This window comes from Pleurodeles waltl, chromosome 2_1, assembly GCF_031143425.1.
Source record: "Pleurodeles waltl isolate 20211129_DDA chromosome 2_1, aPleWal1.hap1.20221129, whole genome shotgun sequence".
Classification (NCBI taxonomy): domain Eukaryota; kingdom Metazoa; phylum Chordata; class Amphibia; order Caudata; family Salamandridae; genus Pleurodeles; species Pleurodeles waltl.
In genome coordinates, this window is record NC_090438.1 from 897,360,399 (window position 1) to 897,378,777 (window position 18,379).

Genomic DNA, 18,379 nt, shown 5'->3' on the forward strand with positions numbered 1-18,379 from the left:
GGGTCTGCCTGGCAGGGAAAACAAAAGAAAGGCCCTGCCTAAGTGTCAAATAACATTTGCCTGTGACAACGGAGGCCCCTTTGAATTGTGCCCAAGTGTCATATGAAAGAACTAGCAGACTTGTCAAACAGGATGTGACATTCAAACAGAATTTCACACTTAAATGTAAAAAAGGATCCTTATAGGTACACCCTGCATAATCTGTCTGGTTCAGATGTGTCAACTCTGCCCATTCAAGTCAGCCTATTGTTTTCTCCTGGGACAAAGATCACATCTCATTCACAATCTATTCAAATGCTGGCATAAGTGGGACTGCAGAATGCTGATTTAGCCTATAGGGACTTTAGGCGGGAAAAAGGTAACTTTCTAAAACTTACTTTTCCATTATATTTGGAAAGAAATCGAACTTCACCATTTAATTTGAATTTAATAAGTATTAAAATAATTGTTTATTTTCTAGCTCATCCCATGCGTGAGATACAGTATTAGTATTCAATATTGCATCCCAGTGCTTTCTGATGGAACGGCCAGCCTTGATATAGCCAAAAGTGACTCCTGCTTCACATATCTCCTAGGTAGGTGATTTGTGCACAGGGTACTAACTATGATTACTGGCAAGACAGGGGTAAAAGCTGTACCAAAGAACATTTATTTTCATCCAAAATATTCAAGGTACCAGAGAAAGTTTTGCAGATAATGCCTGATAGCTAAACTGTTAACTGACATGGAGAAACTGAGAGAGGTAAGTTGTGAGCTTTATTGTAATACCCCATCCACCGTTACTAAAGTGTGTGCTAAGGGACAGCTAGAAGCTGTACACAAGGAACATGTATTTGCTATTTCTTCAAACAGTATCGAGTTAAGTGAGACAGTTTTGCAGATATTGCCTGAGAGCAAACCGTCCTCCCTTCCTGCGTTACAGAGTATGTTTGCAAAAGAACAATGTTTCGATTTAATCTTGCTTTGTTTTCATCCTGTTATTATGTCTTGTTATTTGAATTTTTGGGAGGATTATAGCGTAGCTAATGCGCAACACTGGCAAACTATGCTTGTTCGCCCTCCCTTATGTTTTGAGGTGTTTATGGTTATTATCAATCACTATTTGGTTTGAAAAAAGATGTAATCTCTCTCCAACGGAAGAAGCCATGGATGAGAAAAGTTAAAGTTACAACACCACTAAACCCCACGAAAGCCTAGGAAAAGCCTGATGTGTGTAGATTTAGGTCTTCCAGCCTGTAGAGGGAGCCTCGCCGGCTCGGCTGCTGCAGCCGCCTCCTCTTGCTTAGGGGCTCGCTGTCCTTGTCTGACTGTCCCCGGCTGTACGGTCCGCATCCTGGCATCGGCGGTGCATCCTTCTCGGAGACCCGGAGGTCCCAAGCGGTTCTCTCGGCGGGCGCTGTCGTGAGCGGGGCCGCCGCATGCGGCCATGGACTCTCGGGCCGGGCTGCAGCGGAGGGGAGCCGGGGGCAGCGCTGGGGGCTCACCGGCCGGCCAGCCCCGCAGATCACGAAAGCAGCCGCCCCGGCCGGCCGACTTCAAGCTGCAGGCCATCATCATCGGCTCCCGCGGGGTGGGCAAGACCAGCCTGATGGAGCGCTTCACCGACGACACCTTCTGCGAGGCCTGCAAGTCCACCGTGGGTAAGAGCAGCCCGGCGCAGCCGGAGACCGTTATCTGGCAGGGAAATGCTGGTCCGGCCCGGCCTTCCCGCTGCCCTGCGTACCCTAGGGGTAGATTTTGTGACCTTGCTGGGCATTGTTAGTTCATTTAAGACCTCTTCAGATGAGGCTTGTTGCAGTTGTTCGTATATCTCCACATGCGTGCGTAAGTACCTCATCTGATCCTGCTTTTTCTTCACAGTCTGGACCTTGCAGTTTTTTCTTTCTGACTTAAGTAACAGGATATAAATCCGAATGCAGGGCTTGTGGTGAGCTGCCCACGCCTGACATGTGGCAGACCGGTTCACCTATTATTGCTCTGCTTGCTTGCTTTCTCACGAATAGATCATTTCTCCCAGTCCGTCCAGGGAATTATCATTTCCCATCCGGAAATGATAACCGAGCCCTCCCTTCGAGGCAGGGCGGACGTCGTGCAGAATCAAGTCATTGTCATTTTGCTACGACAAAAAGTAATCCTTTTCCTGTAGGACTGGGCACGCTGGCCTGCGAAAATATAAAGATCATTATTGTTAATTAACGCGCAACTTAATTTAAGGGCTTCCTCAGAGCTGCCTCTTTTGTCTATTTCAATGCTGTTTCAAATGTTAGCTCCTAGTTTTGAATATGTAGTTCCATGTATGCTTTGTTATCAAGCCACAGGGGGTTCAGCTATCTTTATTTTTTACGATACTGTGGCAAAAAACTTTCTTACGACTTTAATGTCATCTAACAAGCTGTAAAAGCCTCCGTGTAATGAAAGCTAGCAGAACCTGAGATGCTTTGCTTTGGTGGAGAAGATATTTTTAGTATGGGTCACGGACTAAATATAAAAGCCCGTGTACTTTGTAAGAGACACGGGTTTTCGTTCGTTTTGTATTTAAATACGTTTGCCAAAAATCATGAAGTTGTCTCGTCTATACTGCTCCTAAACAACTCGTGAAATGTTGACAGACAGAAGTTGCGTAATCCAAGATGTAGCGTCGTTGTTTTGCTGACCGCCCTTGAGACAAAAATAGACACTTGCAATGTTGTAGTGCCAAATTGATATAGGGACAAAACTTTTCTGGTGAGGAATACAGTTTAATGAAACTCTAAGCTCTTCACGATAACTCTGTGTATAACAAACAGACTCAAGACGTCAGCAAGTACTTTGAGAATATATTCAGTGACATTATTTCTGAAAAACAAACACCACGTTAGATATTTAAATGTTTGTCAGAGTTTAATTTTATGGGTACTGGTGAACTTTTTCCTGATACTAAGCACTGCACAAAAAGGTGAGTTGTACAGTTGGCCGCATGAGCCTCAAGCTAAGATGTTTTTTAACTCCTTTGCTGCTTTGCCTTTTTCCCCTCCTGTGCCAAACCTTTTTGTGGCTATTTGGGGTAGTTTGCGCTTAGTTCCTCATAATGTTTTGTCCACATAAGCTACCCACATCAAATTTGCGTACTTTTTTTTCCAACATCATGAGCAATCTAAAGGTACCAAGAGTTTCGGGGTTCCCATGAAGGATACCAAGATATTAGCCAAAATACAGCTTAAATTCAGTTTTTGGGGAAAAAAATTGGAAAAAGGTGCTGTAGAAGAAAGCATCTGGTTTTTAGGTCGAGCGCGCATGCGCTATGACGTGTTGTAATCTATCTGTGGGGTTTTAACCACGGCCACTGCACACCCATCACTGTCACTCGTTTATGGGCTTGCCTTTCAAAAATCTTTTGTTGTCATTGTAAATGCTTTACATTTGTCCCTCTTTGGGGCAGTTTTGTTACCGTCTTGGCCATCAACCCTGTTACTTGGATAATTGCACATTTGCTGATACGTTTGACTGCGAGCAAACTTCTTTTTCCTTTTGTGTGTCTCTTTCACGCTCATGGCAGCCATGGCACTTTGAATTGGCTTGCTTATGTCAATTGTCTTACTTTTCATTTTCAATTTATGTGGCAAGAAAAGTCAATTTATGAATTTACAATTTGAATAGCTATAACTCGAGCAAACGCGAGACCCATTGCATTCAAAATGCTTCTATTCCTTGCACATGGCATCAAGGAAGGGTTTGCAGTGATAAAATCACAATCTTCCCAGCTTTCAGGGACAGGCAGACTAGAATCAGAAAACCACATTTTTCAACACAGTTTTGCCATTTAACTGTGACATATCTAATTTTTCCTATTTTTGGTGCGTTCAACCTCCCTGTCGTTTTGAAAACAATGGTGGATCCTGGAAAGCTATACATTTCTTAAAATTTGATAAAATTCTGTATTCAGCAAAGGGTCATTTGTGTAAATACTTCAAGGTTTTGCTATAGAAAATAACAGTTGAAATAAAAAAAGATTGAAATTGAGTTAAAAGAAACCTAGCCATTTCTGTCTACTTTTTCCATCTGTAACTTTTTTCATCTAAGGCAGACTTATGAAAGCAATGTACTGTTACGTCTACTACACCCTTCTAGTTGCAGGGATATATAGGGCTTGTAGGTTCACCAATAACCTAAGGTACATAGAGCCAATAAATTAGCTGTATCTTGCAATGGGCTTTTATTGTGTACCATGTATATAAATCATATGGTAAAATATAAAGAGTGAAAAATAGGTATCAAGGAAACCTCTGTATTTCCGAAATGGGAACAAGATATGGAGTTAAGAATCAGCAGTTATTTGCACATCCCCGAATTTGGGGGTACCCACACTAGCATGTGAATAATAGGGCATTTCTCAAAATGACTTCTTTTTTACACACTGTCTTGCATTTGGAAGGTGGAAATGCAGAGAAAGATAATTGGTATTAGCACTTGTTCTGCTATTTTGTGTTCCCCAAGTCTCCCAATAAAAATGGTACCTCACTTGCATGGGTAGGCCTAGTGCCCGCAACAGAAAACACCCCAAAACGCAACATGGATAAGTCACATTTTTACACTGAAAACGGACGTGTTTTTTGAAAAGTGTCTAGCTGTGGATTTTGGGCTGTAGTTCAGGCGGCACTTAGGGAAACCTAGCAAACATGTACATTTTTGAAAACTAGACACCTAAGGTAATCCAGGGTGTGGTGACTTGTGGGGCACTCACCAGGTCCTGTCACCCAGAATCCTTTGTAAACTTCAAAATTTGCCTAAAAACATATTTCGGTGATGTAAAGTTCTAGAATCTGAGGAGAGCCACAAACTTCATCACACCCAGCATTCCCCAAGTCTCCCACTAAAAATGGTACTTCACTTGTGTGGTTGGGCCAAGTGCCTAAGCTAGGGAAGGGCCCAAAACACAACGTGGACACATCAAAATTATCTATTACAAAACTACCCGCTTTTACAAGGGGTGGCATCTGTGTTTTTGGTCCTGGGATTGGCGGCTATCTAGGGAAACCTACAAAACTCAGACATTTCTGAAAACTAGACACCCAGGGGAGTCCAGGGAGGCGTGGATCTCCCAACGTTTTCTTACCCAGAATCCCCTGCAAACCTCAAATTTAGCTAAACAGTCACATTTTCTTCACATTTCTGTGTAGGATGACTGCACAGGCACTCATTTCCTACCACCCAGGGTCCCCCTCGATTTCCTGAGTAAAATTATACTGCCAGACTCTTGCACTTCATCCTGTGCCTCAGATGCAGAGTTAGTCTCATAATCATGGTCAGAGGAAGATTCAAAATGCATACCAACAAACTGCTGAGCGGTAATCCTGCGGCTAGCCATGATCTTTACTAATCAAAAATAACTTGACAAAAATAAGTCGGCAACAACTAACAGTGTGTAAAGTAAGGACTAAACAAAGTGTGGCTTTATCACAAAGATCTATATACTCAAAAATGATAGCACTCAATTGCCAGAGATAGCTAGACTCACCAGCACCTTCTCTACGCAGACACAGCAAGCACCAACGGTATCCCACTAAAAAGGAAAAACAAAATTAAATTGCACGTAACATAACACAATTAACATTGCGCACAAATCTATGGTAGAATTTCACACAGAATAAAACATAAGCTTCATATACTGCTATTATTACACAATTTACAAAAAACTCATTAATGCATGGTAACAATACTAATTTGAAGTAAATTGTAGACATTTTTTTTCTTGCCAAACACATGAAACTACGCAAATTGCAGTTCTACCACTTCCAAAACCGCAATCAGGAGCAGCAGCAAAGGAATGAAAAGCTTTGAACTAGAACCAAAAAATTGAAATATACCATTATGATCACAAGTGCAAATACTGCTCCAGTCCACACCCCATCACCAAACATTTAGAAATTTTGCTGGTATCTACTGGTTTTCTGCACCCCTTGGGGGCAGATGAGCTTAAAAAAGTGGCCAATCAGTCCCCAAAGGGGGCTGAAATGGCCAAAAGTAGTGGCTCCCAAAAGGGAGCAACCCCTGCCCAAGGGCCCGCCCCGTCAAACAAAACATACACTTATATAAAGAAAATCCCTGGTGGTTTCTGACCCCCTTGGGGGCAGATAGGTCTAACACAAACAAGTCAATCTGCCCCCAAGGGGGCAGAAATGGCATAAAGCAATGCCCTCCGAAAGGGGAGCAACCCTGGACCAAGGGGCCACCCCTCCCCAATCAAAGCATACACTTTCTATGAAAAATCCCTGCTGTCTACTGGTTTCTGCCCCCCTTGAGGGCAGATGAGCCTCACACAAACAGGCTGATCTGAAACAGTCAAAAGTATTGCCCCCCCAAAGGGCAGAGACCCTTGCCCTAGGGGCCATCCCCCAAATGGCCATAAAAGAAATCCCTGGTTTCTAGTGGTTTGGGGCAGATCAGTGAAAAAAATGGCAAATCTGCCCCAAAGGTGGGGCAGAAATGGCCAACATACATGCTCCCCAAAGGGGAACGCTCTTTTCCCAAGGGCCTGCAGGGATGTGGAATTCCTACCGCCCGACGCCCGGGACATCTTGTTTGGGGTCAAGGGCAACAAGATTTTATGTTTACTTTGTCCTTGGGACAAGTAGACCCAACCCTCTGCAGCACAAACCCTTTGGCTGCCTGTTTACAGAGAGTGGAACTCTCTGCAGTTGAGGTAATGTGTTTCCAAAAGATAATGCTGTTCGAACTTGTATTTATGGTTCATTATTTGAAAACCTTCATTATTAGGGTGAGTGCTGTAAATAAATGTTTTAATGTCACACTTCACTACTGACGTTGGTTCAAGTACAAAAAAAAAAAAACGTGTATACACATGTTTGAAAAGTTTAGGCTATGAGGCTAAGTATAATGCTCCCAGAATGCTCTCTGATTATATGCAAATGAAGTGTCATTTAGTAAAATGTTTTGATGCATGCTAGTATTTCCCAAAAATATTTCTAATGGAAAATCAGTGTAACCATTTTCAACACGATTATGGGAAGCATGAAAATAAACAAACACTGACAAAGCCAACTGATCTGACATATTTTTATAAGTCTTTTAGTTTCATCAATGCGTGTCTTGTTTTGACATGGCTTTTGTAACACTTTATTGTTGTGGGAGCTACCAGGTCCTCAACATTGTAACAAACACTGGCAAAAAAACCCCAAAACGTTTTTGAACTCTAAAAGCACATGTTGCCACCAGTGGCATAACAAAGGCCCCGCAGCCGCCCTCCAGGGGGCCCCTTCAGCACAGCACCTGCCCTGAGTGAGTCTGGAGAGGGGGCTCCTCCATGTTCTTTGCAAAGGGGCACCCTCCAGTTTCATTACGTCACTGATTGCCACTGTAGTTCCTGACACTGAACAAAACTACTTTGTGTGCCAATATGCTCCTTGTGGAAGAGAAGAATGCGATCACTCACAGTAAAGCCAGCTGAAAGAGAGAGAAATAGAAGTTTAATAAAAACAAAATGTCTTTGTTAACACCAGACCTAATTAGGGACCAAGACCCACATGTAGGTAGCTTTTTGCATGTCGCAAACAGCGACTTTCGCTGTTTGCAACGTGCAAAAAGCACATTGCGATGCACAAACCCAGTTTTGCGATTCGGTAACCTGGTTACCGAATCACAAAACGGGTTTGTGACTCGCAATTAGGAAGGGGTGTTCCCTTCCTAATTGCGACTCGCAGTGCAATGTAGGATTGTTTTGCGAATGCGGGCGCAAACCAATCTCAGTTTGCACCCATTTCAAATGGGTGCTAACACTTTCACAAAAGGGAAGGGGTCCCTCTGGGACCCCTTCCCCATTGTGAATGTCACTGTAAACATTTTTACAGAGCAGGCAGTGGTCCTGCGGACCACTGCCTGCTCTGAAAAAATGAAACGAAAACGTTTCATTTTTCGTTTTTGTAATGCATCTCGTTTTCCTTTAAGGAAAACGGGCTGCATTACAAAAAAAAAACTGCTTTATTGAAAAGCAGTCACAGACATGGTGGTCTGCTGTCTCCAGCAGGCCACCATCCCTGTGAGGCCGCCATTCGCAAGGGGGTCGCAAATTGCGACCCACCTCATGATTATTCATGAGGTGAGCATTTGCGAAGCCCTTGCGAATCACAGATGGTGTCAGGGACACCATCCTACATTCGGATTTGCGACTCGCAATTTGCGGGTCACAAATCTGAACCTACCTACATGTGGCCCCAAATTCTTAAAGAAAGTCACAAAAGTGCACCCATGGTATATGTCGTACCCCTATAAAATATTTGTGAACTGTATTTTAGCATGGGTAAATACGCATGTGTAGATTTGCTCATGTGAAAATCTATTGAGCATTTGCAAGTTCATTTTCCCTCCAGCCACTTTCTTCCCAACCATGGAAGAAGTTCTAATTCTGCCATTGTCAGGAGTAAATGTCCAACCTTTCTTATTATGGGAAAATATTAGAGAGAAGCTGGTGAAAATCTTTAAAACATGCAGGTTAGTAGGTTTGCAGACTCAAAGGCATTCCAGCCCTGGAACTATTGCTTACTGCTTCCTCCAGCCCCAGTATGCAGATCTGCAGAAAGGTGGAAAAATAAGGAAATTGCTACAGTAGGGATTGAAACTGCTAGTATTCAAGCCCTACTATGGTAGTAGCCCTGGCATAATCAGAGAGGCTATTATCAGAGCTCTTACATAATGAGATTGCTGCTATAATTTGGCGCCACACTACATGGCACCAAAGGGACAAGTAGATCTTTTTACAGGACAAGTAGATTTGAGAAGCAACCTGTCCCGTGGACAAGTAGATATTTTAATAAATTCACACCCCTGGCCTGCCCCCAAAACAAACTAAAATAATGGCCATAATAAAATATCCTTGGTGTCTAGTGGTTTCTGCCACCCTTGGGGGCATAGCGGCAAAAAAAGTGGCAGATCTGCTCCCAAGCGGGTCAGAAACAGCCAACCTACATGCTCCCCAAAGTGGAGCTACCCTTCCCCCCCAAGGGTTTACCAATAAACCAGAAAAAACGAACTCCCTGGTGTCTAGTGGGCACGATCGCGCAGCAGGAATGCTCAAAGAGACATCAGAGGAAAGGAAAACCTTGTCCTTTCCCCAGATGTCTCTTTAAAAAAAAAAAAACAGCAAGAGAAAAACGTACTCTTGCTGCTCTGTAAGCAAATGGCTTCTAGTGCATCGGGGCGACCTCTAATGATGTTAGCGTGCAGTGTGTGTTGACGACATTAGATGCTGTGGTGTGGGGGCAGGTGCCAGTGGAAGCGCTTCTGCTGCCATCCCTGCCCGGGGGGGTGTAGGGAGCTCCCACGGGGGGAGTGCCAGTGCTTCCCCCGTGGGTGGGTACATGGACATAATGGTTACGTTCTCGGCACATGAGCACAGCAGCCAAGGATGTAACTATTACGTCTATGGCACCCAAAGGGGGTTAAGCCTCATCCTGGAGGCAGTGAACTTTGTGTTTTTGTTTGTGGCATTCAAGCCATTGTGACTTGACAAAAAGAAAATTCTATTCTTATGTTTAAATATAGCACATGCTCAAAATCCCTTTCCGTTATTGTGTGTGGTGGGGAATTTTTAATTTAATAGTGCACACTGTGAAGTTTTCTAACTTATGAACTATATGCTAACCTAGAGCATAATGCTTGAATTTTTATGTCATTTTTGTTTGGATTTTTATATCGATTTCGGTCTTGTCTAGGAGCCAGTCAGATGGTTCGAGCACAGCTCTACTACCCACCCCCCAAGTCTAGTCGGTTTAAGGAGTTGACAATCAAATTGCTGGTAGGAAGAAAAACTATAGCACACGATGCCCACAGCTTGTGTGCGTGTCGATAATCTCGTGAATGCTGCAGGATACTGCCTGCTGTTCATGTTTTTCTAGTCTGTCCGAAGCAGAACTAGATTCTTGGAAAAAGGTGGTTTGATCCACACATTTGTTCCAGCTTACTTTGGATGGAATGCTCACCACTACCACAAAATAATACACAATTAAAAAAACTACCAGCTTTAACAGTAATCTCGTATCTGGAACTGGCCTTTTGGTCAGAGAGCGCCCTGGGCGAAACCAAATTTTGTGCCTTTTATCCACTCCTCCACTTTGTCTGCGTATTGAAAATTTGAGAGAAATAGGAGGAAGGTGAGGGGAGCACGATTAAGGGTCACCATTAAACGAAAGACCAATTAAAAACGGAAAAGGGCATGAGCAGTCTTTAGAAAGTTTTTGAAGACACTTTCATTTGGACCTAAGTTGAGAGGAGACTGCTGCAGGGAGCTCCAGTGCCACTCTGGAGTCCTTCGCCCTGGGCGTGGGTCACACTAGCACATGCTAATGGCCGACCCTGTTCATATCCCATCATTTTGCTTCTTGGGTGTGAAAAAAATAAAATATTAAAACAAAAAGCACCACCACAGTAACAGTGATATGATGGTGCTTTTTGTTTACTTTTCTAACAAAACTGCAGTCGTACTCAGATCTACAACCATTGTAAATTAAAACAATATCCTTTTACTTCACAGGTGTAGAATACTGGTTGTAAAATGTAATTGTTCACTTTTTCCACAAAAATTACGAGAGCCCCTTTTGTATTTAAAATTGAGGATTCACATTTTATTTTTAAAGGCTGTAATAAATTTGTACCATTGGTTCATTTCTGCAAGTAAGAAATAAGACTCCATGAGAAGCTGGAAATAAAATTAGCCATCTTTACTTGTGGTTACAGAAAAAACTGTAACGTGGAGGAAAATGAGTAATTAAGGAAAAATCGACTTGCAGTTATTCACAGGCACCAATTATGAACCAAAGAGAAAAGCAGTTTCTTGCCTTCCCAAAAACGGAGACCCTATGTAATAGGATGTAGATAGTTTTACCATGAGCGTCAGAACTGAATGCTTTCTATAACAGTCCAACAATCCAAGCATCTGAACTCATTACAAAAGGTCTGCTGTATTTTACAAGAGAATCCAGATAGCATGTTATGAATTGCTTTCTTTATAATGCCATCTCCTTTCAACTCTTCAAGGTAAACCTTGACAGTTTGGTGCATAAGCTCCAACTCGATTAAATGTGTATTGCCGTTCGTCTTCAACGTTTCTCTTTTAATTTTTTGACATATCTGATCCCAGACAACCACAAACACAGGACACTCAGTCTCATCTGCATTCATCTGCATATTGAATGGGTCTTCCTGGGCTGGAAGGGTGGTGGGCCTGACACCTGCATTTCAAAGGCCAGTGGCCTGCCCTCACACAATAGACTGATCAACCCCCCACTAGGACCCTGGCAAACAGGACTGAACTGAAAGGAAAATGTGTGAACTTCAAAACCACTCTTTTAAGTCTCCCCCACTTCAAAGGCATTTTTGGGTATATAAACTGGGTCTCTGACCCTACCAACTCAGACACTTCTGGACTTAAACCTGCATCCTGTCAAGAGGAAGTGCCTGCCTGCCCAAAGCACTCATCTGGACTCCTTTTGCTGAGAAGGACTGTTGCCCTGGTGCCCTCTGACTTTGCTGAGAAGTGCTCTCCAAGGGCTTGGATTGAGCTTGCCTCCTATTTCCTGAAGTCTCCGGGCCAAAAAGACTTAATCTCTTCAGGAAACTCCTTGTGCGCTGAAAATCGACACACAGCCTGCTGGAAACGACAAACAGCTGTTTTGCGACAGAGAAATCCACGCTGAGCCGGAACGACACAGCCTGACTTCCGGAGTGAAGATTCGATGCAGCGCCTGCCTTACGACTGGAAATTTGATGCACAGCCCTACTGAATCGATGCACACTGAACCGGAACGATGCAGCTGATTCCCTCGGTGGAAAATCGACACAGCACTGCTGTGCAACAGAAAATTCAACGCATTGCCATACTGATTGACGCGACACCTGTGACTTCTTCCCACATGCCAGGATTTCCCTGCATCATCCCTGGGCACCAAAAAGATACCTGCATCGCAGTGAGGAACCAGGCCTGCGTGCTGAAAACTGAAGCAAAGCCCCTTGCGGTGTGGAAAGAAACAACTAAGTGAAATCCCAGGATGTAGCTTTTAAGGATAACTCATTGTTACTGTAAACGTTAAAGAGGGTGAGTGGTATAACCTATTCTAACGGCACTAGACTTGTGATGGCATTAGAGGTGGATAGGTAGTGAGTCAGCTTGACCTGACTGAGATTTGATTGCCATGGAGAAGGCTGGTTTGAGAATGGTTCATCTACTCCTTGTGTTAAAGAATAGTGGTTCATAAGTGTGTTGTGATTGTGTTGAAAGCTGCTGATAGTTCACAGTTTTTCCACGATTGGGCCAAATTCTTACCTGATGTTATTAGTGTTGCTCATGTTAAAGGTGCAGTCAGTATTGGAAGGCAATGAGATGTTTGTTCTGCTCTTTAAGGCAAGCCTGTGACTGGCATTAAGGTTTGATTTCATCCACACTCGCTCATGTTCTTTTTCCTCATTAATAAGGTAGTAAGCCTCATAGCCATTTGTTTTTACTATTTGGGCCCCCACATTACTAGATGAAATAGAAGGCCAAGGGCTAAAGATATTTTCTTTTTCTTTTAATGAGTCCAGAAAGTCTCTAAGAGACTATCTGATATGGTTGGTGGCTGCCTAGGACCGTAAGTGCTCACAGAAGTATATCCGCACCAATGGTACTTGTTTCTGAGTCAGTCTTGCAAAGTGTAAGATTGTTTTTATTGTTCAATTTGATGAGCAGGAAAATGATGACTACGTGTTAGGCTTATGGAACAGTCAAGTCATTTAGCATGAGATTGCCTGTAGTCAGAAAACTTAAAAGGTTGTAGCTTGCCATGCTTTGGTGGTACGGCGTTTCACCTAATTATTACTCAAGGTTGCCCGTATAATTGAACACTCCTTATGCCACTGTGTTTTAGTGGATCATACCTGTAGATGTTAAAGTTGCCATGGATGAGGGAACCCTTTGAGATGACACATGCAGGACTGCATCCAAGAGCAATGTTAAACTCTTTGCATCTTTTATAGAGGGTGGTAGACATTATTCATGTAACTCATGGACGCACTTCATCATGTTATGTTGGGTGGCTTTTATATAGCGCATGTCTTCCAATTACTTAGCTCAACAGTGGTTTTCCTTTCAGATGATTGTGGTTGTGTTTTTGCCTTTGGAGCTATCTGTGGAATCACCATGCCTGATGCTGTAAGTGGTATTGTGTTGTTTGTTAGGGTGTGGGTCATTGCAACTTGACATCAAAACCCCTCTGAAGGTGATGTGTTTTAAGGGCCGCTTCTGTTGAGTGTATCGTTGGAGGTGATTCGACATGCCATCTAACGTGGATTGGCTGTCAGTTTGTCTATCTGCTTCAGGTCTAAAAAGACCTTGCACTGTGCGAGTTACAATTAGACTTTTCTTAGATTTTATTGTAGTGTTTATGTGGGAGTGTGTTTATGGGAATATTGGATTTTGCTAAGAGTATTTTAATTGGTCCAGGCTGCTAGGTTATTCATCTTGATTATGCCAATTGCATCTACCACAGATAATCTATATCAGTGGTTCCCAACCTTTTGGCTTCTGTGGACCGCCACTTTATCATTACTGGACCCGGGGACCCCCATTGAATCATTATTGGAATCCGGGGACCCCCCATTAAGTAATTACTGATAGCAGGGGACCTAATCTATTAATATTATTTAATGTATTAAGCAGTCGTGGACCCCCTGAGGAGGCTTCGCGGACCCCCAGGGGTCCCCGGACCACAGGTTGGGAACCACTGATCTATATCAACAATTAAAAGACTACAACGGATTCAGACCTCTGCTGCCAGACTACTTATACATTTAAAGCCACAAGCCCACATCTCCCTTGCCTTGAGGGCCCTACCTTGGTTACTGTAGAAGAAGAGAAACACCTTTGACGCTCTCCAGTGCACTACCCTAGGTCTCACCATATACGTCTCTCAATATATCCTCTGCCTTCACTCGGACTCCTCTCAAGCCTCATTCTACTACTATGATCTCCAAAAATCACACTTTCTAGACTCTTCCTTCCTCTATCTCTCCTTGGATCACCCCAAACCTCATTTTACTACCGTAATCTCTCAAACAACCCTTTCTAAATTCCTTCCTCATGTATCCCTCCCTTGACTCCTCTCAAACATCATTTTACTAGTGTGATATCCCTAATCTTTTTCTAGAGACTCCGCTGTCCTCCATCTCTCCTTTTATTAATCCTAAACCTCATCTTACTACTATGATCACCCAAAAACACCCCCCACTAACCTATTCAATCCAGTTAACAGATAACGGTCAGATTCATTCATATTTCCCTATAGTTATCCACAACTAATTCTTGTTGTGTTCAGGAGTAACATGCTACTTTCCCACAAGCAATTCGATGCCTCATCAGGGGTAGTAAGTGCTATGTTAATACAATTACAATCCTTGAGTGTAGGTTCTAGCTTGTTTTCTATGCTGGTGAAAGTAGGTAAATCCAAACATTTGTGACTTGCTAAGGCCAACACTATCCTGGTAATCTGCGTGGGTCTTTGTTCCCAGCTACCCTTTCTTACTCCACTCATGTCTCCATCTTGTATGTGGTCTCCATTCACAAGCGCAAGTGTATTTCCCTAAAATACTTGGAGTATTTCTAGTAGTGCAGCAACAGGGGTGTGGAATTTATTAAAATATCTACTTGTCCAGGGGACAGGTTGCTTCTCAAATCTACTTGTCCTGTAAAAAGATCTACTTGTCCCTTTGGTGCCATGTAGTGTGGCGACAAATTATGGCAGCAATTAATAGCCTCTCTGATTATGCCAGGGCTACTACCATAGTAGGGCTTGAATACTTGGAGTTTCAATCCCTACTGTAGCAATTTCCTTATTTTGCCACCTTTCTGCAGATCTGCATACTGGGGCTGGAGGAAGCAGTAAGCAATAGTTCCAGGGCTGGAATGCCTTTGAGTCTGCAAACCTACTAACCTGCATGTTTTAAAGATTTTTACCAGCTTCTCTCTAATATTTTCCCATAATAAGAAAGGTTGGACATTTACTCCTGACAATGGCAGAATTAGAACTTCTTCCAGGGTTGGGAAGAAAGTGGCTGGAGGGAAAATGAACTTGCAAATGCTCAATAGATTTTCACATGAGCAAATCTACACATCGTATTTACCCACGCTAAAATACAGTTCACAAATATTTTATAGGGGTACGACATATACCATGGGTGCACTTTTTTGACTTTCTTTAAGAATTTGGGGCCACAAGTAGGTAGGTTCAGATTTGTGACCTGCAAATTGCGAGTCGCAAATCCGAATGTAGGATGGTGTCCTTGACACCATCTGTGATTCGCAAGGGCTTCGCAAATGCCCACATCATGAATAATCAATGGCAATTTGCGACCCCCTCACGAATGGTGGCCTGCTGGAGACAGCAGACCACCATGTCTGTGACTGCTTTTCAATAAAGCAGTTTTTTTTTGTAATACAGCCCGTTTTCCTTAAAGGAAAACGAGATGCATAACAAAAACGAAAATTGAAACGTTTTCGTTTCATTTTTTCAGAGCAGGCAGTGGTCCACAGGACCACTGCTTGCTCTGAAAAAATGTTTACAGTGACATTCACAATGGGAAAGGGGTCCCATGGGGATCCCTTCCCTTTTGCGAAAGTGTTAGCACCCATTTGAAATGGGTGCAAACTGCGATTGGTTTGCGCCCGCGGTCACAAAACAATCCTACATTGCACTGCGAGTTGCAATTAGGAAGGGAACACCCCTTACTAATTGCGAGTCGCAAACCCGTTTTGTGATTCGGTAACCAGGTTACTGAATCGCAAAACTGGGTTTGTGCATCGCAATGTGCTTTTTGCACGTCGCAAACAGCGAAAGTCGCTGTTTGCGACATGCAAAAAGCTACCTACATGTGGGTCTTGGTCCCTAATTAGGTCTGGTGTTAACAAAGACATTTTGTTTTTATTAAACTTCTATTTCTCTCTCTTTCGGCTGGCTTTACTGTGAGTGATCGCATTCTGCTCTTCCACAAGGAGCATATTGCCACACAAAGTAGTTTTGTTCAGTGTCAGGAACTACAGTGGCAATCAGTGACGTAACGAATCTGGAGGGTGCCCCTTTTCAAAGAACATGGAGGAGCCCCCTCTCCAGTCTCACTCAGGGCAGGTGCTGTGCTGACGGGGCCCCCTGGAGGGCGGCTGCGGGGCCTTTGTTATGCCGCTGGTGGCAACGTGTGCTTTAAGAGTTCAAAAACTTTTTGGGGGGGTTTTGCCAATGTTTGTTACAATGTTGATGGCCTGGTAGCTCCCCCAACAATAAAGTGTTACAAAAGCCATGTCAAAACAAGACACGCATTGATGAAACTAAAAGACTTATAAAAATATGTCAGATCAGTTGGCTTTGTCAGTGTTTGTTTATTTTCATGCTTCCCATAATCGTGTTGAAAATGGTTACACTGATTTTCCATTAGAAATATTTTTGGGAAATACTAGCATGCATCAACACATTTTACTAAATGACACTTCATTTGCATATAATCAGAGAGCATTCTGGGAGCATTATACTTAGCCTCTTAGCCTAAACTTTTCAAACATGTGTGTACATGTTTTTTTGTTTTGTACTGGAACAACGTCAGTAGTGAAGTGTGACCTTAAAACATTTATTTACAGCACGCACCCTAATAATGAAGGCTTTCAAATAATGAACCATAAATACAAGTTCGAACAGCATTATCTTTTGGAAACACATTACCTCAACTGCAGAGAGTTCAACTCTCTGTAAACAGGCAGCCAAAGGGTTTGTGCTGCAGGGGGTTGGGCCTACTTGTCCCAAGGACAAAGTAAACATAAAAACTTGTTGCCCTTGACCCCAAACAAGATGTCCCGGGCGTCGGGCGATAGGAATTCCACATCCCTGAGCAATCACCAGGAACTATGCTTATAAGCTCATTGCCTTCTTATGGGCAGAATCATGTCTGCAATATGGATTTACACAACACTGGTTTTCAGTGCTGAAGGTGTGGGGATATTTTGTTCTGGCTCTGGCCAAAGTAAAAGTATTTGTAAGATATATTTTTTTCTCCTACTCTGGTGTTTTTTGGGGGGAGGGAAGAACATTTTTTTTTTTTTTTACTATTTTTTTATTGGTCACATTGGCTAAATGAGCCTCCCAGTGGTGTGGGTGCGGAATATGCAGGAACCATTCAGTCTAATACAATCCACAATATGGCTTAAATCATTCGATGAAGGCCAAGCAGTCATGTACTTCCCACTGAATAAATAGAGGCCAAAAAGTTCAAGAACAAGTTTGACCTCCTTGGTTACTCATTTGGTCTAATTATTCGTGCTTACATGGGGTGTACCCACTCTTGTATCGCATTGGAGGTGGGGAAAAGGTTATTTTTCTAATGTTTGTGTATCAGAGCTCTGGCTGACATTATATAAAACATTACGTGCTTTGAGAGATTATAATACTCAGATCTTTCTCTGAGATCTTGAAAAGGTGACTGGAATCCCACACGAAAATCCTTGATGATTGTAATACTCACAGCAATCCAGAATGCTCTCGTAACATGTGTCAGACTCGTTGCATCTCTCCCACCCCGTTTAGGGCATTTAATTGTTAATGTTGGATCCAAGTTGTCCACTTTCTATAGAGTCTAACACAGTCTGTAAGCAGAGAAAAGTGGTTCTTATTAAATTAAAGTGGCAGTGCAATCCTCCGTAGCAATTTTCTTGAGGTTTGCTATAGGTTTTAATCTTAAGCAACTTCGCACTCTTTCCCCAGATGTTGACAGCAGGCCCCTTCATTGCTTTTGCATGTTCACTTTGATATTTTCTTTGTTCATTTTTTGCCATGTACCAGTGTACATTGCAAGTGTCACAGAATTGTTCAAGTGTCACAGAATTGAAAGACTTATGGACAATATTCACAGCCTTCAGCCAAGTAGTCAGTTGTAGGTATTTGAATCTTGACAGCCAAGTGCTCAGGTTACAACCATATCTGCATGTAAGCCTGTACACCTACCCTACCTAGTGGTTAAGCTTCTCCCCAGAGGCCAGTGCTTTCCACGTCCTGGTTCTTCTGTGTCTATGTCCTTTTTTGAGTGGCACATTTGAGCAGAGATTGTGAGCATGAGGAAGTACTCAAAGTGTGGCCTCCCATATCACAGTCCAGTAATATAAGAGCCATTTCCTTTATAACCATGATGTAACTTTTTTATGGACGAACTTGTAGCAGTGGTTGTAAGATGTGGTAGAAGTGACAATGTTTTAATTTTTGGAGTGCAGTGTGGCCCTTTTTAGGTTGGGCATAACAGCACAAAAGCACTGCTTTTCCGACCTGTTGTAATGTATTTATGGGGTTTAACCACGCCCTTCACTTTCATTCTTTACTCTGCTTGC

At 42.9% G+C, this 18,379-nt stretch overlaps 1 protein-coding gene across 1 annotated transcript in view; it reads left to right on the forward strand.

Moving 5' to 3' along the window:
• The first annotated feature begins 1,278 nt into the window (after positions 1-1,278).
• The window catches only part of RAB12 (RAB12, member RAS oncogene family), a 181,246-nt gene continuing 164,145 nt past the window's right edge, over positions 1,279-18,379 (forward strand). Inside the window, exon 1 of the mRNA XM_069218825.1 lies at positions 1,279-1,640. Within this exon, the coding sequence (XP_069074926.1) occupies positions 1,427-1,640 (214 nt within the window). The 5' untranslated portion in view covers positions 1,279-1,426. The remainder of the gene's footprint in view (positions 1,641-18,379) is intronic.